The sequence below is a fragment of the Mustela nivalis genome (assembly GCF_964662115.1).
Source record: "Mustela nivalis genome assembly, chromosome: 7".
Classification (NCBI taxonomy): domain Eukaryota; kingdom Metazoa; phylum Chordata; class Mammalia; order Carnivora; family Mustelidae; genus Mustela; species Mustela nivalis.
Window position 1 is genome coordinate 9,372,388 of NC_139026.1, and position 17,731 is coordinate 9,390,118.

General features: G+C 54.6%; 1 protein-coding gene across 3 annotated transcripts; it reads right to left on the reverse strand.

Moving 5' to 3' along the window:
• Positions 1-368: 368 nt before the first annotated feature.
• MAFF (MAF bZIP transcription factor F) lies at positions 369-10,434 on the reverse strand. Of its 3 annotated transcripts, none has more exons than XM_082742744.1 (3): positions 10,193-10,434; positions 2,730-2,795; positions 369-2,104 (listed from the first exon to the last, which is right to left on the reverse strand). In XM_082742744.1, the coding sequence occupies exons 2-3, from the start codon at positions 2,763-2,765 to the stop codon at positions 1,625-1,627; spliced, it is 516 nt and encodes a 171-aa protein (XP_082598870.1). In that variant the 5' UTR covers positions 2,766-2,795; positions 10,193-10,434; the 3' UTR covers positions 369-1,624. The 3 variants fall into 3 exon arrangements, with proteins under 3 accessions (XP_082598870.1, XP_082598872.1, XP_082598871.1); XM_082742746.1 differs by lacking the exon at positions 10,193-10,434 and adding an exon at positions 9,834-9,964; XM_082742745.1 differs by lacking the exon at positions 10,193-10,434 and adding an exon at positions 7,060-7,182.
• Positions 10,435-17,731: the final 7,297 nt, after the last annotated feature.

Genomic DNA, 17,731 nt, shown 5'->3' on the forward strand with positions numbered 1-17,731 from the left:
GAAAGATTACTCTTAAATCCGGGAATTTTCCTCTGGGCGGGACTGTTTATTCAGTGAAGGGATGCCAGGGATTTAACCCTACATTTCATCTTCCCCCTGGCTTTGTCTTCCCCTGGGAGGCTCCAGGGAACCATAAGGAAGAACAGTAGTTTTAGCAAGTCCCCCCAAGCCCCCGCCTCCAGCAAGAGCTAGGGAGAGCCAATGGCCCGGTTTCTTCATTGGCAACCCAGGGCTAGCCCCACCCCTCTCCAGCAGGGGGGCCTGTCTGGGGTTATAAGCAGAACTCCAGCTTCAGCCCCTCATTCAGAACCCATCCTGCCCCCCACCCCCTCCAGAAGCCATAGCCCAGACACTGGACTGACACTTGGTCACTGTGGAAAAAGAGAATTTGACTTTTATTCAGAAAGTCTACAAAATACAGAAGGCGGATAACTCGCTTACTGTAAGTCAGAAAATAAATAAATTCTGGGGGCCGGGTCAATTTTTTTTTAAGCATTTTTTGGGTGGTTGTCATCCGGCTTTCCCTAAATATAAGATAAAATGTGATTTATTTGCAGATATAAAATATAAAGTCCAGCACAGGGCCACACACCACTTTTCCCAGGCAGTGGGTGCTAGGTTTCCGGCTGGGGAGAATAACTTAAAATTCGTGCAATAAATAAACAGCTGTATACAGGGCAGGAGGGTTGGGGCTGGGCTCCCCAGGAGAATGGCAATCAGTGGCAGTGGCCACCCCTCAAGCCACAATGGTCCTTCTCAGGACTGCGAGACCTCAGCATCTGTCTTATCTTCCCGCCTGCCACAGTCAATGGTGGCCTCCTTGGTCCCCTTTCTCTCTGGCTGGCCAGCTCCTTCTACCTCTTCCATCCTTATCACCTTCTCCGGCCCTCTACTTCTCTTCCCCAACTCACAGAGGCAGCTCCCAGGCCAGGGAGGCCCTTCCATCATCCCTTCCAGTCTGTGTCCACAATGCCCCTGACAACCCCGGCTGGAACCTCAGGGCAGCTTGGCTTTTCCAGCTCAGCCACGAAACACAGATGGCCTTGAGCACTGGCCTGTCCGCTGGAGTCCTGTTTCCCTATCTCTTAACTGGCCCTCACTAGGTGATGTCTGACGATTCTCCCAGCTTTGGAAGGCCAGGCACCACTGGGCCCGGCGCAGAGGCGGGGCACATTAGCCTCCAGTCCCAGGAGACACATATGGGAGCCAAACCTAGTCCTGGGAGGGTTCGGAGGGGCTAGGACACGATCTGAGCAGACACTTTACAAAATGAGGGGTGGCCCTCTCCTCCCGGACAGCCCTTCTCTCTAATCCACTCTGTATCCCACCATCCCAGTCTAAGACGGCTGGACTGTTCAGCCAAAAGAGACCCCAGACTTCAATACCACCCCACCGTTCCCACCCAAGTTGTCTCACCCCAAGGCCACCTATTAGGACCCAGTTACAGGGGCCACAACAGGAAGACAACAGGCTCGGGAGGAATCATGTGCTCACCACGGGGCTGGTGGCTACAGAGAAATGGCACGTAACGAGACCACGCTTAGGCACTTTGGGAAGGAAGCGGCGGGGTGGGAGTGGGGTGTGGCTTGGAAGTGCGGCGTGGCCGGGCGGGGCGAGGTGGACACTAGGAGCAGGCTGCGGGGGAGGGGCCGGGGGTGGGGGCGGGGGCGGGGGCGGAGGCGGGGCCCGGCCCCGGCCCGGGCTCGGGGGCTGGGGCTGACTTAACGATGGTGATGACGCTGGCTGGCGCCACGCGCGCGGCGGGCCCGCGAGCGGCCACAGAGCGCGCGAAGCCCTGCAGCGCCTCGCACTTGCCGCGCAGCGCGTCGAGCTCCAGGCGCATGGCTGCGTTCTCGCGCGCCAGCTTGTCCACCTCGCGCTCCAGCTCCGACTTCTGCTTCTGCAGCTCCTCCTTCTGGCACACGCGCTTCACGCGGCAGCTGGCCGCGTAGCCACGGTTCTTGAGCGTGCGACGTCGCTGCTTGAGCCGCGTCACCTCCTCGGCGGAGAGCCCGCGCAGGTGCCGGTTCAGCTCGCGCACCGACAGCCCCATCAGCGCCTCGTCAGACAGATGCGGCGTGTTCTCGCTCAGCTCACGCTTGATCTAGGGGTAGAATGTTGGGCGCATGGGGAAACTGAGGCCCAGGGTCGCGCCCTACCTGTGGACGCTGGCCCTGGTCTGGTGCGTAGCAGGTGCTGGAGACGGCTCCCTCGCCCCACCCCCAGTGTTCCCCCTTTACCACCACAGGCCCCAACGAGGAGGCTGGACTTGCTTGCTCCAAGGCCCCAAAGCGTTGGGGCAGGCCGGAGAAGAAAGGGGAAGCTGGGCCAAACCAGGATTTGAACACAAAAGGGACCACCACACCAGGGCTTGGCCCAAATTCTAACCCAGTGCATCAGCCTGGACTCAGCCAGAGAAACCCGGCCCAGAAAGCACCTTTTAAGTCCTCTCTAGCCCAGTAAGCACTGTGCTGATGGGGAAGCCAGCCCAGAGATGGAAGTGACCTGCAGGGGTGGGGTGGGACATGCGAGGGGTCACTCAACCTATGACCAGAGCCCAGGCCTCTTGGTTTCCAGGCTGGGGCCCTTCCTAGGGCCCCATGAATACCTGAACCCTGCTGAGCCACCCTTGAGGATTCCAGGAACTGAAGGGGAAGTTGGGATGGGACAGTCAGCCTAGGCAAGGAGGGAGAGGGGGAGGACAGGGACAACAGAGGCTGCCTCCTCACCTTCAGGGCTTTGCTGGATAAGGGATCCACAGACATGTTTGCAAAAGGTGCCCTCTGGGCTGAGACCTAGGAGAAAGAAGAGACCAAGGTCACTTTCCTTCCTACTTTGAATAAAACCCAGACTCACTACCTTGGCATTCAAGGCCTCTACTGCTCTGGAATTCCATACCACGTTTCTCTGCCCCAGCGGTCCAGCCACACGGATGCTGCTGAATGGTTCATTCCAGCCTCAGGGCCTTTGCACCTGCTTCTCTCTTTATGGCTGTCTTCCTTTTCATCTCCCCACAGCGACTCTTCACTGAGAGCTTTGCCAAATGTCACCTCTTAAAACTGGTTTAACCATCCTGGCTAAATACCTCCTATATTATCACATCACCTCATTTTATAACCCTCATGGTCACCTCTTCTGCAGTAATTTTGTTTGGTTACTTGGTTATCTGTCTCTGTCCCACCTCTCCTCCACCAAAATGCACACTCAGGAAGACTGTGGTCTTGCCATGGTATCAATGTGCCTAAGTCAGTGCCTGGTACATAGCACGTGCTCAAGCAAAATGCATCAACCGAATGGACACCCCCCTCCAGCCATTCGCCCATATGAGGTCCAGAGATGCCTATATACAGCAAATTACACAAACCGTATTTGGAGCAACCTGGCTGGCTCAATTGGTAGGATATGCAATTCCCGATCACAGGGTCATGAGTGAGCCCTGTGCTGGGAGTGAAGTTACTTTAAATTATATATAAAATATATAATAAAAATAAAATAATTTATAATTTATAAAAAATATATAAAATACTATATATATACATATGTGTTTGTGGAAAGTCATTGACTATCATATATATTATATACATATATAATTATAATTATATAAATTATAATATATAAAATACATATAAAATATATATATATATGATAGTCAATGACTTTCCGGAGTCCAACCTGCACCCCATCAAAATAAAACATTACCAATCCCTTCCCCTCCACCCCAGCCCACGCCCTCCTCACCCAAATCGGTCTTGGGAAAGCTTTTCCTGCTCGGTACCCAGCACTAATGCAGCCCTGCCCCGGGCAGTCAGGGCAGCCATACCCTAAACTGATGAGGTGGCCCTCAGTGTCTCTCCCCCACAGGCCTGAAAACTCCATGTCCCTTCAACAAGTATTTTTTGAGCATCTACTCTATGCCAGACATCGGCTCTGGGGAGACATGGAGAGGACCTTCTGGAGGCCAGTGGCCACTGCTCGGGGCCAGGAAGGGGACTGTCTCCCAAAACCCCCCTGAAATCAGCAGTCCTCTGTATCCCCAGCAGATCTGATCTTCTCCCCCAATTCATTGTGAGCGTCCGTGTCCTCATCCGATAATCCCGACGGGGAGGGGTGGTGGTGAGGAACAGAGGGGACAAGGCAGGAAGATGCCCTGTGGCCTGAGATGCGGTGTCCTAGCTATCTCATTAGCAATACCCAGGATGCTAGGGAACAGCAGAGGCAAATGGGGGTCCAAGCCCTGGCTTCTTGAACTTTCTATGGGGTCCACCTCACAGCTTCAGATCGGCCTCTGACACATTCCCGCAGGTTCCCCGTGTCTCTGAGACACGCTGTTGAAACGCAAAGTGCATGGACCTCGGTGCCAGACACCCGTGGGACCTTTCCATGGTGGTTTCCCCACTAGTTCTGATCCTGGCCCATTAGGTAACAGCTCTGTCCCTCGGCTTCCCCAGGGGTGACCCAGAGTTAGGTCACTCATGTTACTTCTCTCTCAGGACCCTCCCACGGTTCCCATCTCACTTGGAGTACAAGCTCAAGTCATCACAATGGCCCATAAGCCCCTGCAGGATGCCGCCCCAGCATAGACCTCTGACTTCACCTGCTGTGTGGTTCCCCTTCCCTCACTCTGCTCCAGCCACGCCCTCCTCCTTGTGGTTCCTCACACATACCACTCGTGCTCCTCCCCAGGGCCTTTGCACTGGCTGTTCTCTGGGCCTGGGTTTCTCTGCTCCCAGATGGCCCCCAAGCTTGCTTCCTCACCTTTGGGTCTCTTCCCCAATCTTCAGTTGTCACTCAATTTGGAAATTCCAGAGTGTGCGCGCACGCACACAGGCACTCTCTCTCTCTCTCTCCCCACCTCCCTTCCTTACCTCATGTTCCTCCATGGTACTTTCCAATGTATGCATTCTTACTCATCTACTGTACATATCTGTTCAGTGTCTGCCCCTGCCCCATTAGAGGGCCAGCTCCCTGGCAGCTCAGAGTCTGCTCGTCCCCTGCTGCATCTCCTGTGCCCAGAGCCTGGCACACTGCAGAGGCTCGAGGAATGTTGACTTCTCAGTGTGACTCGGGCCGAGGTGCAGAAAGCCCAAGGCTTCTCTGGAGTCGCCCAGCTCCTCCGGGCCCATACAGCCGGAGGGTGTGACACCCCAGAGGGAACAAGGAGTGGGACAGAAGGGGGAATGTGGCATCTGAAGAGACCCCCTCACAGAGGCCGCCAACACAGCCCTTAGCCTGGGAAGGTCTTCAGGGCCACCCAGGCTTCCTATGATGTCGCTGAGGCCCAGAGAGCCCCAAGTCAGGACCCTGGCCTTTCACAGATGCCACCTGGAGACCCTCATACACCACACCCACCAATCCTGCCCTTCACTGCAGTCCTCTTAACACACCTAGAAGGGCCTAGAATGCTCTCCTGCTGGCCTCTGCTCAGTCCTCCACACAGCTGCACAAGGATCTTTCCAGCATGTGCCTCTGACCATGTTACCACCCAGAGGAAAACCTTCGGTGGCTCCTGATCCCTGGGACAGAGTCCAGGCCCACCTGCGTGGCATCCCAGGCTTGCTTGCCATCAAGGCCCACCTCTGCCTGGCACCTCCGCACCCAGAATTTCTTTCACTTCCTCTCTCCCACAGTCTATGGCCTCTGGGCAACTCCACGCCCTGTGACACTTCTCCCCTGACCTTATCTGGCAGATTCCTGCTCTTTCTTCTGCCTTCCGCACAGATAAGACCTCCTCCAGGAAGCCCTCCTGGACCCACAGGACTCTTCCAACACCACCCACCCTAGCACTTCTCTCTTATCTTGTCCTGTTCTGTGTCCTTGTCTCCCCACCAGACAGGGACCTCTGCGGCAGCAACCAGCAGTTCCCGGTACCGAGGCCCCTAGCACAGGGCCTGGCAGGGAGCAGGCACTGGTGAGATGTGGGTGGGTGGTCTCTGACACCATGACCCAGTCTGTCAGTCTCTGAACCCAGTGCCAAGCCCAAGCCTAGCTGGACACTGTCCAGGAGAAAAACCTCCTACCCTGTCTCCAACTCTTCCTCCTTTCTATCTGCTTCCTTGCTTCCACTTGGCAAGGACGGTACCCAGACTCCAGGAAGATGGGAAAGGAGCAGAAGGGGTTCTACCTTCATGATGCTTGGCCCCCCACTGGGATATGGGAAGCAAGGAAGGAGCAGTGGACCGAGGCAAGCCTGGGTTTGAGTCCTGTACCTGTCTTCTCCGGGTTGTGAGACCTGGGGCAAGGCCCGCCTCTCCGGGCCTCCACTCTTCCTACAACTGTAGGAATCAGAATCAGATCTGATTCGGAATCAGATCCTACAACTGTAGGATCAGAACAATACCTGCCAAGCGGTACAAACTGCAGAGCCCTGAGAGCAGCTGGGGGTTATCAGAATGGCTGAGTCCTTCCAGGAGGGGGGATCAGGCCAGTAGTAGGCACCGGGACCTTGTGTGGACTCAGCCTCCTCTGGCTCCCTGGAGGGCACCTGGCCCTGCCTCCTCACTTAGCCCAAGAGGAAGGGGCATCTCTTGCCTGAAGTCACGCAGCAGGTATTAAATGGTCCTGACCCCCAGCTCAGGGCCTTTTCTTCACTGCCAGCTACCGGATCGCTACCCCCGCCAGCCATTTTTTTCTCTTCTTCCCTTGGAGGCCAGCAGAGCCAACCTCCAAGGTCTGCAGGTTCCCAACACTCCTTTGGAGGCACAGAGAATGAACTGATTCTCAGGGATTGACAGTGGCCTGGCCCAGCCAGCAGCCACCAGCTCTCCTGCACTCCCCTCCCTGGCCCCTGGTCCACTCCAGAGACATCCTGTAGACGGCCCACCCACTGGCATGGGCTCCTTGCTGGCTGCTGAGCCATTCTGCTTCCTCTGTGAGGACAGAGGGAAAAAATGTGTTTTCCTGGGCCTTGGCAGCCAGCACTGGTGCAGCCTCCTCCCTGCTGGAAGGGGAGCAAAGCTGAGAGAACCCAGCACCGCAGGGAAGCAGGGGCCTTGCATTCTAGCTCTGGGTCTCTGCTACCCACTCACATTCACTGCACATGGCTTTAGATCTGCCACTCACCTCTTGTGGCCTCAGTTTCCCACCATGCCCAAACTTCACCGATCCTAGAGGACTTTCCTGCACTGATTACTTCGGAGTTTTGAGTGGCAGATTCTGGTCCAGAATGGAACTCCAAGACCACCAACAGACTGGAGGCCCTGGAGGAAGGGGAAGGCAATCGGGGAAGGCTTCCTGGAGGCAGAGGCATGAGAACACAAACTTTGGGACTGTCAGCCTTGACCGTTCCTCCATTCCACCTGCACAGCTGGGGACCACTTCCCCTTTCAGCGGAGCTATGACCACAGCCGCCTCCTCACTGGCCTCTGGTCTCGCTTGCCTCCAGTGCCAGCCCTCTCACTGCAGACAGCTGACACAAACCTACAAACCAGTCCAGGCTCAGCCCATTTCAAAACCTTCTTTCCAGCCCGCACAGCAGGGCCCCCGTATCTCTATTGGATTCCCTCTCCACTCTCCCCCAGGATCCTCTGGCTCACAACGAATGAAAAAAAGGGACAGTAACCTACCATCCTTGTACATTTCCCACAGGGAGTGTGTCTGTGTGTATCTGTGTGTGCCTGTGTGTGTATATTTGCATGTGAAGGAGGAGGGTGGTGGCACCTGGGTCCTGAACGATCTGCTCACTTTTGAGAGATCGCTTCAAGAATCCCGTAGCTCCCTCAGGCTTCCTGCTTCCCTGGGATTCCCAGGCCTTTTACTCCAAGTGCTATGTTGTTCTTCCAGGACATGGATCTAGGCTCATTCATTCATTTCATCAGCAAACCTCCAAGAAGCACCTATTCTGTGCCAGACTTGTTGCTGGGTCCCAAAGGCCCAAAGATGAATCACAACCCCAGCCCTTAAGGGCTTCACAGGTGACCATCCCTCCATCTGACAACCCAGGTCACTGGTCACCTCCTCAGGGAAGTCTCCCTTGATTGCCCAGGCTAAGTCAGAGTCCTGTTATATACTTGCAAATTACAGAGCCTTCTGCCTCATACTACCCATCTCAGCTGTGGTTTTGCACGGAGTTTGGTCGCTCTTTCAACTTTGTCTCCCCTTCCTCGACCGTAAGGTCCCAGAGGGCAGGCTCTAGATCTTGTGTGTTCACCATCTTATTCCCAGCAACTAGCCCGTGACAGGGTCCACTGCAACTCAGGCTAAAAGTGTCAGGAAGGAGGGAGCCACAGGAGCCCATGTTCAGTCTCAGGCTCTAGGGAAGGCCCAGAGGTGATTCAATGGGAGTCAATACCCTCCATCTGTGATCCAACCAGCCACTTCCCCTTGTCCCCTGAATCTCCACCCTACTAGGGGATGTTTCCTGTCCAGCTCTGAAGGATGGGCCTGTGCAGTTCCTGTGCTCCTGGCCACCACCTCCCTCACTCAAGCCCTATACTCCTGGACATCCCTGGCTCCAGACTGGGGCTGTGGACTCTCTTTTCTCTCCTACAGGTCCGTCTCTCCCCATTCTACACCCATCCTGCCACCCCACATAGCCTAGTTCCTGTTGCAGTTGGAGTCACTCTAACTCCCAGCCGTGGAAGCAGAGCTCACCAGGGCTCAAAGATTCAAGGTTAAAAGATCATCAGGTTTCTCGCCCCAGCAAGTTCAATTACCAACACCCCCCCCCCACACACAACATTCTAAACTTTGTAGATGGGAGGGGCGCAGAATAGGAGGAAGGCATCCCTAACCCCCATCTCATCCCACAGGGCTGATGAGGAGAGAAGGCTAGGTCAGGGTCCCACCCCTCACATATTAATCCTTCATGGACCAAGACCACCTGTGCCACTGCCTGCTGACCATGACCTGGGCTAGCCCAGGGTGAGGACTCTGGGTCCCAGGGCTGGCCCAGGCCTTCAACTAGCTCCTCAGGTCCAACCATCAGTAGGTTTGTCTGACTAATCCCACCTGGGAACTGAAACCACCAGGAGGACAGAAACCAGCTCCACCCCACCCTCCCGGTCTCACCCTCCCCAACCCAGCACGTACAACCTCCAGAACCGGGACCAGCCAGAGAAGCCACGAAAGAGAGGGGGCCAGGGACTCCTTCCCACCTCCCACCTTTGCGGTGGGTTTTCTGGCCCTTCTTCCTCCCAAGAGGCAGGAGATGGGCAACCCTGGGGATGAAGGAGAGTCCCCAGGGTCTGCCTTCCCCAGGCAGCTGGACAACCTGTGGACAAGGACAGAGGCACCAGCCACTTTGTTGCCGGACCCATCGGTGGGTGCTCAGGCCAGGAGTGGCTCTCTCATCTCACCACCGTGCCCCCCGCCCAGCTGGGTGGGGCCTTTGATACTTTGCCCCACCCTGTGGCTGCAGGCGCCGGCTCTGGGCGGGGGACAAACACCGCAGTCACATGGCCGTGTCCCCGGGAAACTCCAGGGACAGCAAGGGCCTGGCTGCAGGCTGGTAGGAAGGGGACAGCCCCAGGGAGAATTCCCGGACCCCCGTGTGACCATGGAACGGGCCACTTCCCTCGACCGAATCCTCATTCCGCGTTTATTCCTGTGGGCACACTCTCTCCGAGGTACACACCGCTGGCCACAGGCCCAGGGTCTTCACTGCCCTGGGAGCGCGCGGGTCGACACAAACACCACACACACACACACACACTCACTCACTCACTCACTCACTCTCTCTCCCCCTCTCCCTCTCTCACGCACGCACCAGGCAAGATAAGAGGGACACTGGCCCGGGAACACACACACACACACACACACACACACACGCCCGCCTTCGGACGTAAACAAACCGCGCACGCACTGCCCGCGGGCAGCGGTCCAAGGACTGTCCTCACCGAGTCACGTACGTGCACACACCGCCCCCGGCCCCGCCTGGGCGGACGCTGACGCTCGCCCGCCTGTGCTGTCCCTTCCTGCCCGGCTCCGCTGCCTCCCCGCGCGCGCCCCCAGAAGAGGCCCGTCTCCGCACCCCGCCAAGCCTGCCTGGACCCCGTCTCGGCCCCCCGCCAGGACCTCTGGTCCCCGTCCCCCGCCCCCCCAGCCACCCAGCCCCGCCAACCGTCCGGGCGAGGGATACACCGGAGCGCCGACGGAGCGGGCCTTGGTGCCCCGCCCCAGGCACGTTCCCGGGCGCGGAGACCCTGTAGCCTCCGCTTTCGCGCTCCCGTCCCAGTCTCGGACCCGCGTCCCTCACCCGCCTCTCGGCCCGCTTCGCCTGGCGCCCCGGGCACGCGCGCGCGGCTGCTGCTGCCGTCCGGGCTTGCTGTCCCGGCCCGCGCCCCGGTCCGTCTCGCCTCCGGTCCCGACCGCGGTTCGCTCCGAGCCGGGCTCCCGAGAGCGCCGCGCCGAGTTTTGTTGTGGGGCGGGCAGCGCGGGGGGAGGGCGGCGCGGAGTTGTAAGGCGAGCTTCCCGGAATTACTCACTCACAGGATTCCTTTCATTCATAAAAACCCAGTCATGCGGTGACGTCACCGCCCGGCCGTCCCTCCGGCCCCGGAGCGGCCTCCCGGCTCTCGGCCCCGCCCCCATGTGGCCCCGCCCCTGTCATGCCCCGCCCACAAGGGCCCCATTCCCCGCCCCTCCCCCCGCTCAGCCTCAGCGCGGTCGGGATTCTCAACCCGGGTAAGAACATGGGCTGGGTGCGTGCATTCACGTGATACCTCGCGAGAGCCGCGTGGGCGGAGGTGTCATTTGTCTCATTTTGCAGTCAACAGCCCCGTGCCTCTTCTCCTTTCAACCTACACCCTCTGCCATGATGATCTCATCCAGTCCCGTGGTTTTAAATGCCAACCATATGCCCATGATCTCCGGAGGGCTTCTCTGAATTCTAGACTGCCCCTCTGCACCTCTAGCTGAGTGCCAGATGAGGATGGCAAAAATCCAGTTCCCAACCACTAACCCTACCTCAACTCCTTGTACCCCCAGACTTCCCAGTTTCAGTTGTTCCCATTCCTCTTTCTCCATTCTTCCCCACCAGTGAGGCTGGCTCTACCTCCAACACGGTCCAGCATCTGACCACTCTTCCCCACCCTCATGGCTCTACCTCCAGCCTAGGCACCATCAACTTATCTGGACCATGACAGCAAGCCTCCTGATAGCCTCCCCACTTTGCCCCTAAAGGCTTTCTTCACACACTAAAGATCTTCTTTTTTTTTTTTTTTTAAGATTTTATTTATTTATTTGACAGAACGATCACAAGTAGGCAGAGGCAGGCAGAGAGAGAGGAGGAAGCAGGCTCCCCACTGAGCAGAGAGCCCGATGTGGGACTCGATCCCAGGACCCTGGGATCATGACCTGAGCCGAAGGTAGAGGCTTTAACCCACTGAGCCACTCAGGCGCCCCTAAAGATCTTCTTAAAATAAGGATCAGATTCCTTAGGACACTCCCACCCTCTGGTTTAACACCCTCAATGGCTTCCCTTTGCATTTGGAATATAAACTATATTCCTCCTTTCAGTCTATAGAGCCCTAAGCCATCTGGCCTCTGCCCAGCTCTGCAGCCTCACCTTCCATTCTCATCTCACCCACTGCTCTTCAGCCACACTGCCCACACTGTCTTTCAAATACACCTAGCTTATTCCTACCACAGGTCCTTTGCACTAGCTATGTCCTTTTCTGTTCACTGCCAGGCTTTCTCATTTCTCACGTCAGCTTAGATGTCACTGCCTCAGAGAGGTCTTTCCTGACTGCCCTGCCTAAAAGAGCCCCCACTTCTGAAACTTGTTCTTATATTAACTTTCATATCTCCATAAGGTATTACCTTGCTTATTATATCTGTTTACTATTTAATGTCTGTTTTCCCTAAACAGAATGGAAGGATTTTTTAAGATTTTACTTATTTATTTGACAGACAGAGATCACAAGTCAGCAGAGAGGCACGCAGAGAGAGAAGCAGGCTCCCCGCTGAGCAGAGAGCCCGATGTGGGGCTTGATCCCAGGACCCTGAGATCATGACCTGAGCCGAAGGCAGAGGCTTTAACTCACTGAGCCACCCAGATGCCCCCAGAATGGAAGTTTCTTGTCTGCCTTGTTCACCACAGCATGTCACAAGCCTGAAACAGTGCTCAGCACATAGTGAGCCCTCCGTAAATACTTGCCGAGGAAATATATTAGTGGAGGCTCAGAGAGGTCAAGTGACTTTCCAAAGCCACCCAGCTCGGAAGTACAAGAACTGGAATTTAAATCTGGACCGGATAGATTCCGGGTCCAGATATTTAGGGCTGTGCCCAACTGAGTGGGTTCCAGTATAAATGCAAGACTTATATTCAGTGCCTGGAGCTCCACTCAAAAAGGGCAGCTTTGGGGGAGCCTGGGTGGCTCAGTGGGTTAAAGCCTCTGCCTTCGGCTCAGGTCATGATCTCAGGGTCCTGGGATTGAGCCCTGCATTGGGCTCTCTGCTCCTCAGAGAGCCTGCTTCCTCCTCTCTCTCTGCCTACTTGTAGTCTCTGTCTGTCAAATAAATAAATAAATAAATAAATAAATAAATAAGGGGCAGCTTTGGTGGGGATGCAAAATGGGGGAGCGTTGCCGTTCACCCCCTTGTCCTTGCTCATGCTGTTTTCATTGTCGAAAGTGCCTGTCACTGCAACAGCCACAACTTCTGTGAAACTGACATCATAGCGCCTACCTTATCTGGCAGTGGAAGGCATAGGACCCATCGACAAGATGGTCTTTGTGTGGAGCCTTGGTCACCAGCCAGGCTCCTCTTTCCCTTAGTTTAGTAGAGTTTAATTTCAGAGGCCTCATTATAGGTGCTCAACTATTGAATGAGTCCCCAGCAACCTGAACAACACCCAAGGACCCCATGCTGCCTAAATCCTTTGCTCCCATGCCCTGCCTGCCCATGTCAGGGGGTCGGCCCTTCAGTACCCACGCAGCAGAGACTGCTTGCCCACAGATATGGCTCCCTTCCTGGTCAAGGCCAAGGGACGTAGTGCAATGTCGTATTTAAAAGTGGTGGCTCCATGGGGCGCCTGGGTGGCTCAGTGGGTTAAAGCCTCTGCCTTCAGCTCAGGTCATGATCCCAGGGTCTTGGGATCAAGCCCCGAATCAGGCTCTCTGCTCGGCAGGGGGCCTGCTTCTCTTCCTCTCTCTCTGCCTTCCTCTCTGCCTACTTGTGATCTCTCTGTCGAATAAATAAATAAAATATTAAAAAAAAAAAGTGGTGGCTCCGTGGTTTGCAACAGAGGTTCCTACTGGACAAATCTAGGACAATTCAAATATTAAAAAAATAATAATAGTAATGATGGATCATAACCCATTAAATAAGAGAAGAATTGATGAGTCCATACTAATATGCATGAATGAATGAATGAATGAAGGAATAGAAGACAAAGCTCCTTCTTCCAGTAGAAGGAATGATGGAATTAGAAAATGACCATTAGGGCGCCTGGGTGGCTCAGTGGGTTAAGCCGCTGCCTTTGGCTCAGGTCATGATCTCAGGGTCCTGGGATCGAGGCCCGCATCGGGCTCTCTGCTCGGCAGGGAGCCTGCTTCCCTCCCTCTCTCTCTGCCTGCCTATCTGTCTACTTGTGATCTCTCTCTGTCCAATAAATAAATAAAATCTTTAAAAAAAAGAAAAAAGAAAAAAAGAAAATGACCATTAGACAAGCATTCTAGTAATAATGGATCCAAGAAGAATCATCAATGGATATGAAAATTTGATGAGAAACATATATAGTGTTATAGTTTCAAAGCATGACCCTAAATATAGCTTTTTTAAAGACTCTGAGAGAGAGAGAGAGTGCCCAAGCAAGGGGGAGGATCAGAGAGAGGGGCAAGCAGACTCCCCACTGAGCAGGGAGCTGAACAAGGGGCTCATCCCAGGACCAGGAGATGACCTGAGCCACCCAGTCATCCCCTAAATGTAATTATTAATTGGAAGTAGAAGGATAGTCTTTCTACAGTGGAGAAAACTGGCAGATAACACTTTGGCTAAATGATCAAGGTTACTTTCAGCAGTAACGGGACAAACTGACTCGTGTGTCCCCTGAACGATGCCCGGAGGAGGACACAGCATCAGTTCTGTGGAGCAGCTGACAGAAACTCTCACCATGAATGTGATCGTGAGGAAATGGGAGACACACCCAGACTGAGAACAGCTCTATAAAATAACTGCACTGCATGCTTTAAAAAAATGACAAGATCGGGGCATGTGGGTGGCTCAGTCTGTTAAGCGTCTGCCTTCTGCTCCAGGTTGTGATCTCAGGGTCCTGGGATGAAGCCCTGCGTCTCAGCACAGAATCTGCTTTTCCCTCTCCCTCTGCCCTTCCCCCAGCTCATGCTTTTTCTCTCTCTATATCAAATAAATGAATGCAATCTTGGGGGAAAAAAAAAAAGAGAGAGAGAGACAAGATCCTGAAAGACAAAGACAGGATTGTTCCAGATTAGAGGAGACAGGATAACCGAAGCTGTGTGGGATCCAGGATTTCCCATTGGTATGAAGGACATCGTGAAGGTAGCTGGTCAAGTCCCAGTAAGGTCGGTCAACTAGCTAATAGAGTCTCATGGGTGTTAATTTCCCGATTTGGGTAGTTGTCCTGTGGTCAGGTAAGAGATTGTCCTTGATTTTAGGAAACACATGTTGGAATATTTAGAGGTAAAAGCTCACGGTGTCTGCAATTTACTCTCAAACAGTTGAGAACAAGATAGGTGGAGAATGATAAAGTTACTGTGACTAAGTCTTAGCATTCGGGGAATCTGGATGAAATTCTGCAGAAATTCTGTCATTCCTGCAATTTCTATTTAAATACAAGTTCTTTTCCTATGTTTTGTTTTTTTAAGTAGGGGCCCTCAGGGTAGTCCGAGGGCTCAAATCCTGGCCTCCACCCCCACCAGCTGGGTGACTGAACCTCTCCAGTCTCTCTCCTCCTCTGTAAACCGGGCTTACTAACAGAGTGCCAATTTCATGGATTGTGAAACAATTTAATGTGTTCACACTTAAAAGCATGTGGCACAGTGCCTAGTGTGGGAGAAGAGATCAATATGTACTGGGTGAGAGAGAGATGAGTTTTCCGGAGTCCCTTAGAGAAACCTGCCTCTTCCCTGGGCAGGTGACAAAGCCAGTGCTGAACACGCCCCCGCCCCCAGAGACCGGACCTCCTGCCCACAGGGCGGGGCCTCCATGTCAGTTTCTAGGGAAGGCGTGCCTTTGCCTGCTAAGTAACGCACAACTCTGATGGGTCCAACTCATCCCCTGCTCATCTGGCCAGGGATCCAAAACCCCAAAGAGCCCCCCAGGCATATCCCCGTGGGACCCCAGTCCTTAGTAGGTGCCCACGAACAGCGACAGACTTGACCCAAGCCTGGATCGGCCGCTCATTCACACCCCTGGCTGATCCGCGTGTGGGGCATTCTTCCATCCCAGCCTCGGTTTCCCCAAGTGCAGTGAAAGTCTAGGATTAGACCAGTGATTTCCAAACCATCTCAAACCACAGTAAACTTTCTTTAAAAGAAATCTGACTTGGCTGTGTGTCCTGCGTTGTAAAGGTAGCTAGAGGTGGGCTGCTATGGAGGGGACCACTGCTGGCTTGGAGATTTCCCGGCCAGGTGTTCTCTGGAAGCCGTTCCTGCCCTGAGATGTGATTTTCAGGCGTACAAGAGCTCCTGTCCCTAGACGCTGGGGCCTTCCTAGCCCCCACTCTTAGCAGGGCAGCCCTCTGTCACTGAGCCAGATCCCACTTTTGGGATGGGTTTTTCTGCTGGGTGGGGTGATGTCATGGGATACTTTCTGGCATCTTGTTCTGTTCCCACTTCTTCACCTCTCACATGCCTTGCAGCAGCTTAGTACTGCGTCGTACTTACTCCCATCACTGTGCTTCTGAGATGCCTCGTGGATGCCAGGCACCACCCTAAGTGCCTACGACCTATCTGGGCTTGTTTGTTCCTCCAGCTCTTTCCTCCCCCTGCTAAATAAACCAACCATCCCCCCAAATTACCTGTACTTTCATCACATTTCCGTGTCTTCATAACTTTTCCTTCCCACAAAAGCCCTCCCTGTTGTAGGTGGGCAGTGGGGGCACAAATGATCAGCCTCCTTCTAGAGCAGAGGAAACGGGCCCAAATATGGATTCCCCAGTTCCCCAGGGAGCACCCGGTTGCTGGACTGCCGGAAGGGCTGTGCCCCATCCTTCTAATCGTTGCCACCTTCTGGGGAGCTAGGTGTTACCATCACCTGCGGGGGAGACATCGGAACTCTGAGAGGTGAGATAACCAGCCCAATATCACGGTCAGTCCTGGGCAGAGGAGGATTTGAACTCAGGTTGGTCTGATGCGAGGGTCGAGCTATTTCCCCTACTCCTGGTGGGTATCATCCCTGGGCTTTGCTGGGGAGTCATCTCAGCCACTGGGTATTGAAGGACACTCCGGCTTGTGCTAGGGGCAGCTCTGGCCGGATCTTGTACAGAATCTCGCCCCTCTTCTTCCCTCCTACTTTGAGATCCCAAGGCACCCCAGAGGGCAGTGGGGGCGGGCGACCTGCACTGGGCCACTGTCTGCAATGGTCTTGGTTCCGGTAGGGAGAAAAAACCGCACTGCTTTGTCCTCATTTCCACTTGAGGAAAGAGAGGCCCACTGAGAGGCCTCTGGCCTCGACCTCCTGCACTTGTCCTTCCCCCTTCCCCTGTCCCTGCAGAAGCTGTCCCAAAGCCACCTCTCCTCCTCCCAGACCCTCATGCCTACCCTCCAGCTCCCTGCTTCTCTCTCAACATCGACATTTCCCCAAGTGACTGTCATCCCCAACCCGCACCCCACCTGCCCCTTTCCTGCCTCACCATTCCGCCCCCAGGCTCTCCTGTTCTTCCCTTTCACAACCCAATCTGCCTCACCCCCTCTGAGCTCTCCTGCCCCCTCTTATTCCCCACCCTGCAGTTTGGCTCGGCCCCACTGTCCTTTGATGGGACCTCATTATTGCTGAAACCCGGGTCCATTTCCCCTCCGGATCTGTTCTGTCCTTTGACAGCACTTGACCTTGTGGTTCTCTCTCCCTTGGCTTCTAAGGCTGGGCTTCCCTCCTACCTTTGCAGTCTCCTGCCCCTCCGTCCCCTGGAGCTCCGTGATTAGGGATGCTCCCGGAGGCATTGGACTTTGCCCCCTCTTCCTCTCCCTGGGGGACCTAGGGATCTCGGCGCCAGCCGGTGCTAACCACTCCCTTAACTCTCACCAGCTCTTGTCTGTCTGTCTGGCAAAACTTCTAATGCAGCCTCTTATCCAAAATCGAAATTTGACAAGACGCTTCCCGCGGGACTCTGAGAAACAGAACCCCCAACCCCTCCCCACGCTGGACATACATTGTGAACAAAAACATAAGCCTGGGGACGCCTGGGTGGCTCAGTTGGTTAAGCAGCTGCCTTCGGCTCAGGTCATGATCCCAACGTCCTGGGATAGAGTCCCCACATCGTGCTCCTTGCTCTGCAGGGAGCCTGCTTCTCCCTCTGCCTCTGCCTGCCATTCTGTCTGCCTGTGCTCGCTCTCTCTCCCTCTCTCTGACAAATAAATAAAATCTTAAAAAAAAAAAAAAAGACAGATTTAAAAACAAAAAAACATAAGCCTGTGTTAAGCCAGGGCGATCGTGGGGTGGTTCATCACTATAACACTCACTAGGCTATCCTGCCCGGTAATCTGGAACACGATCCCGTGTAATTTTGTGATTTCTCTGGAAAAACCATGCTTGCCTCTAGTCCCCTGCTTCTTCACCATAAACAATTATCTGTGGATCTGGGGCACGTCTGTATTCA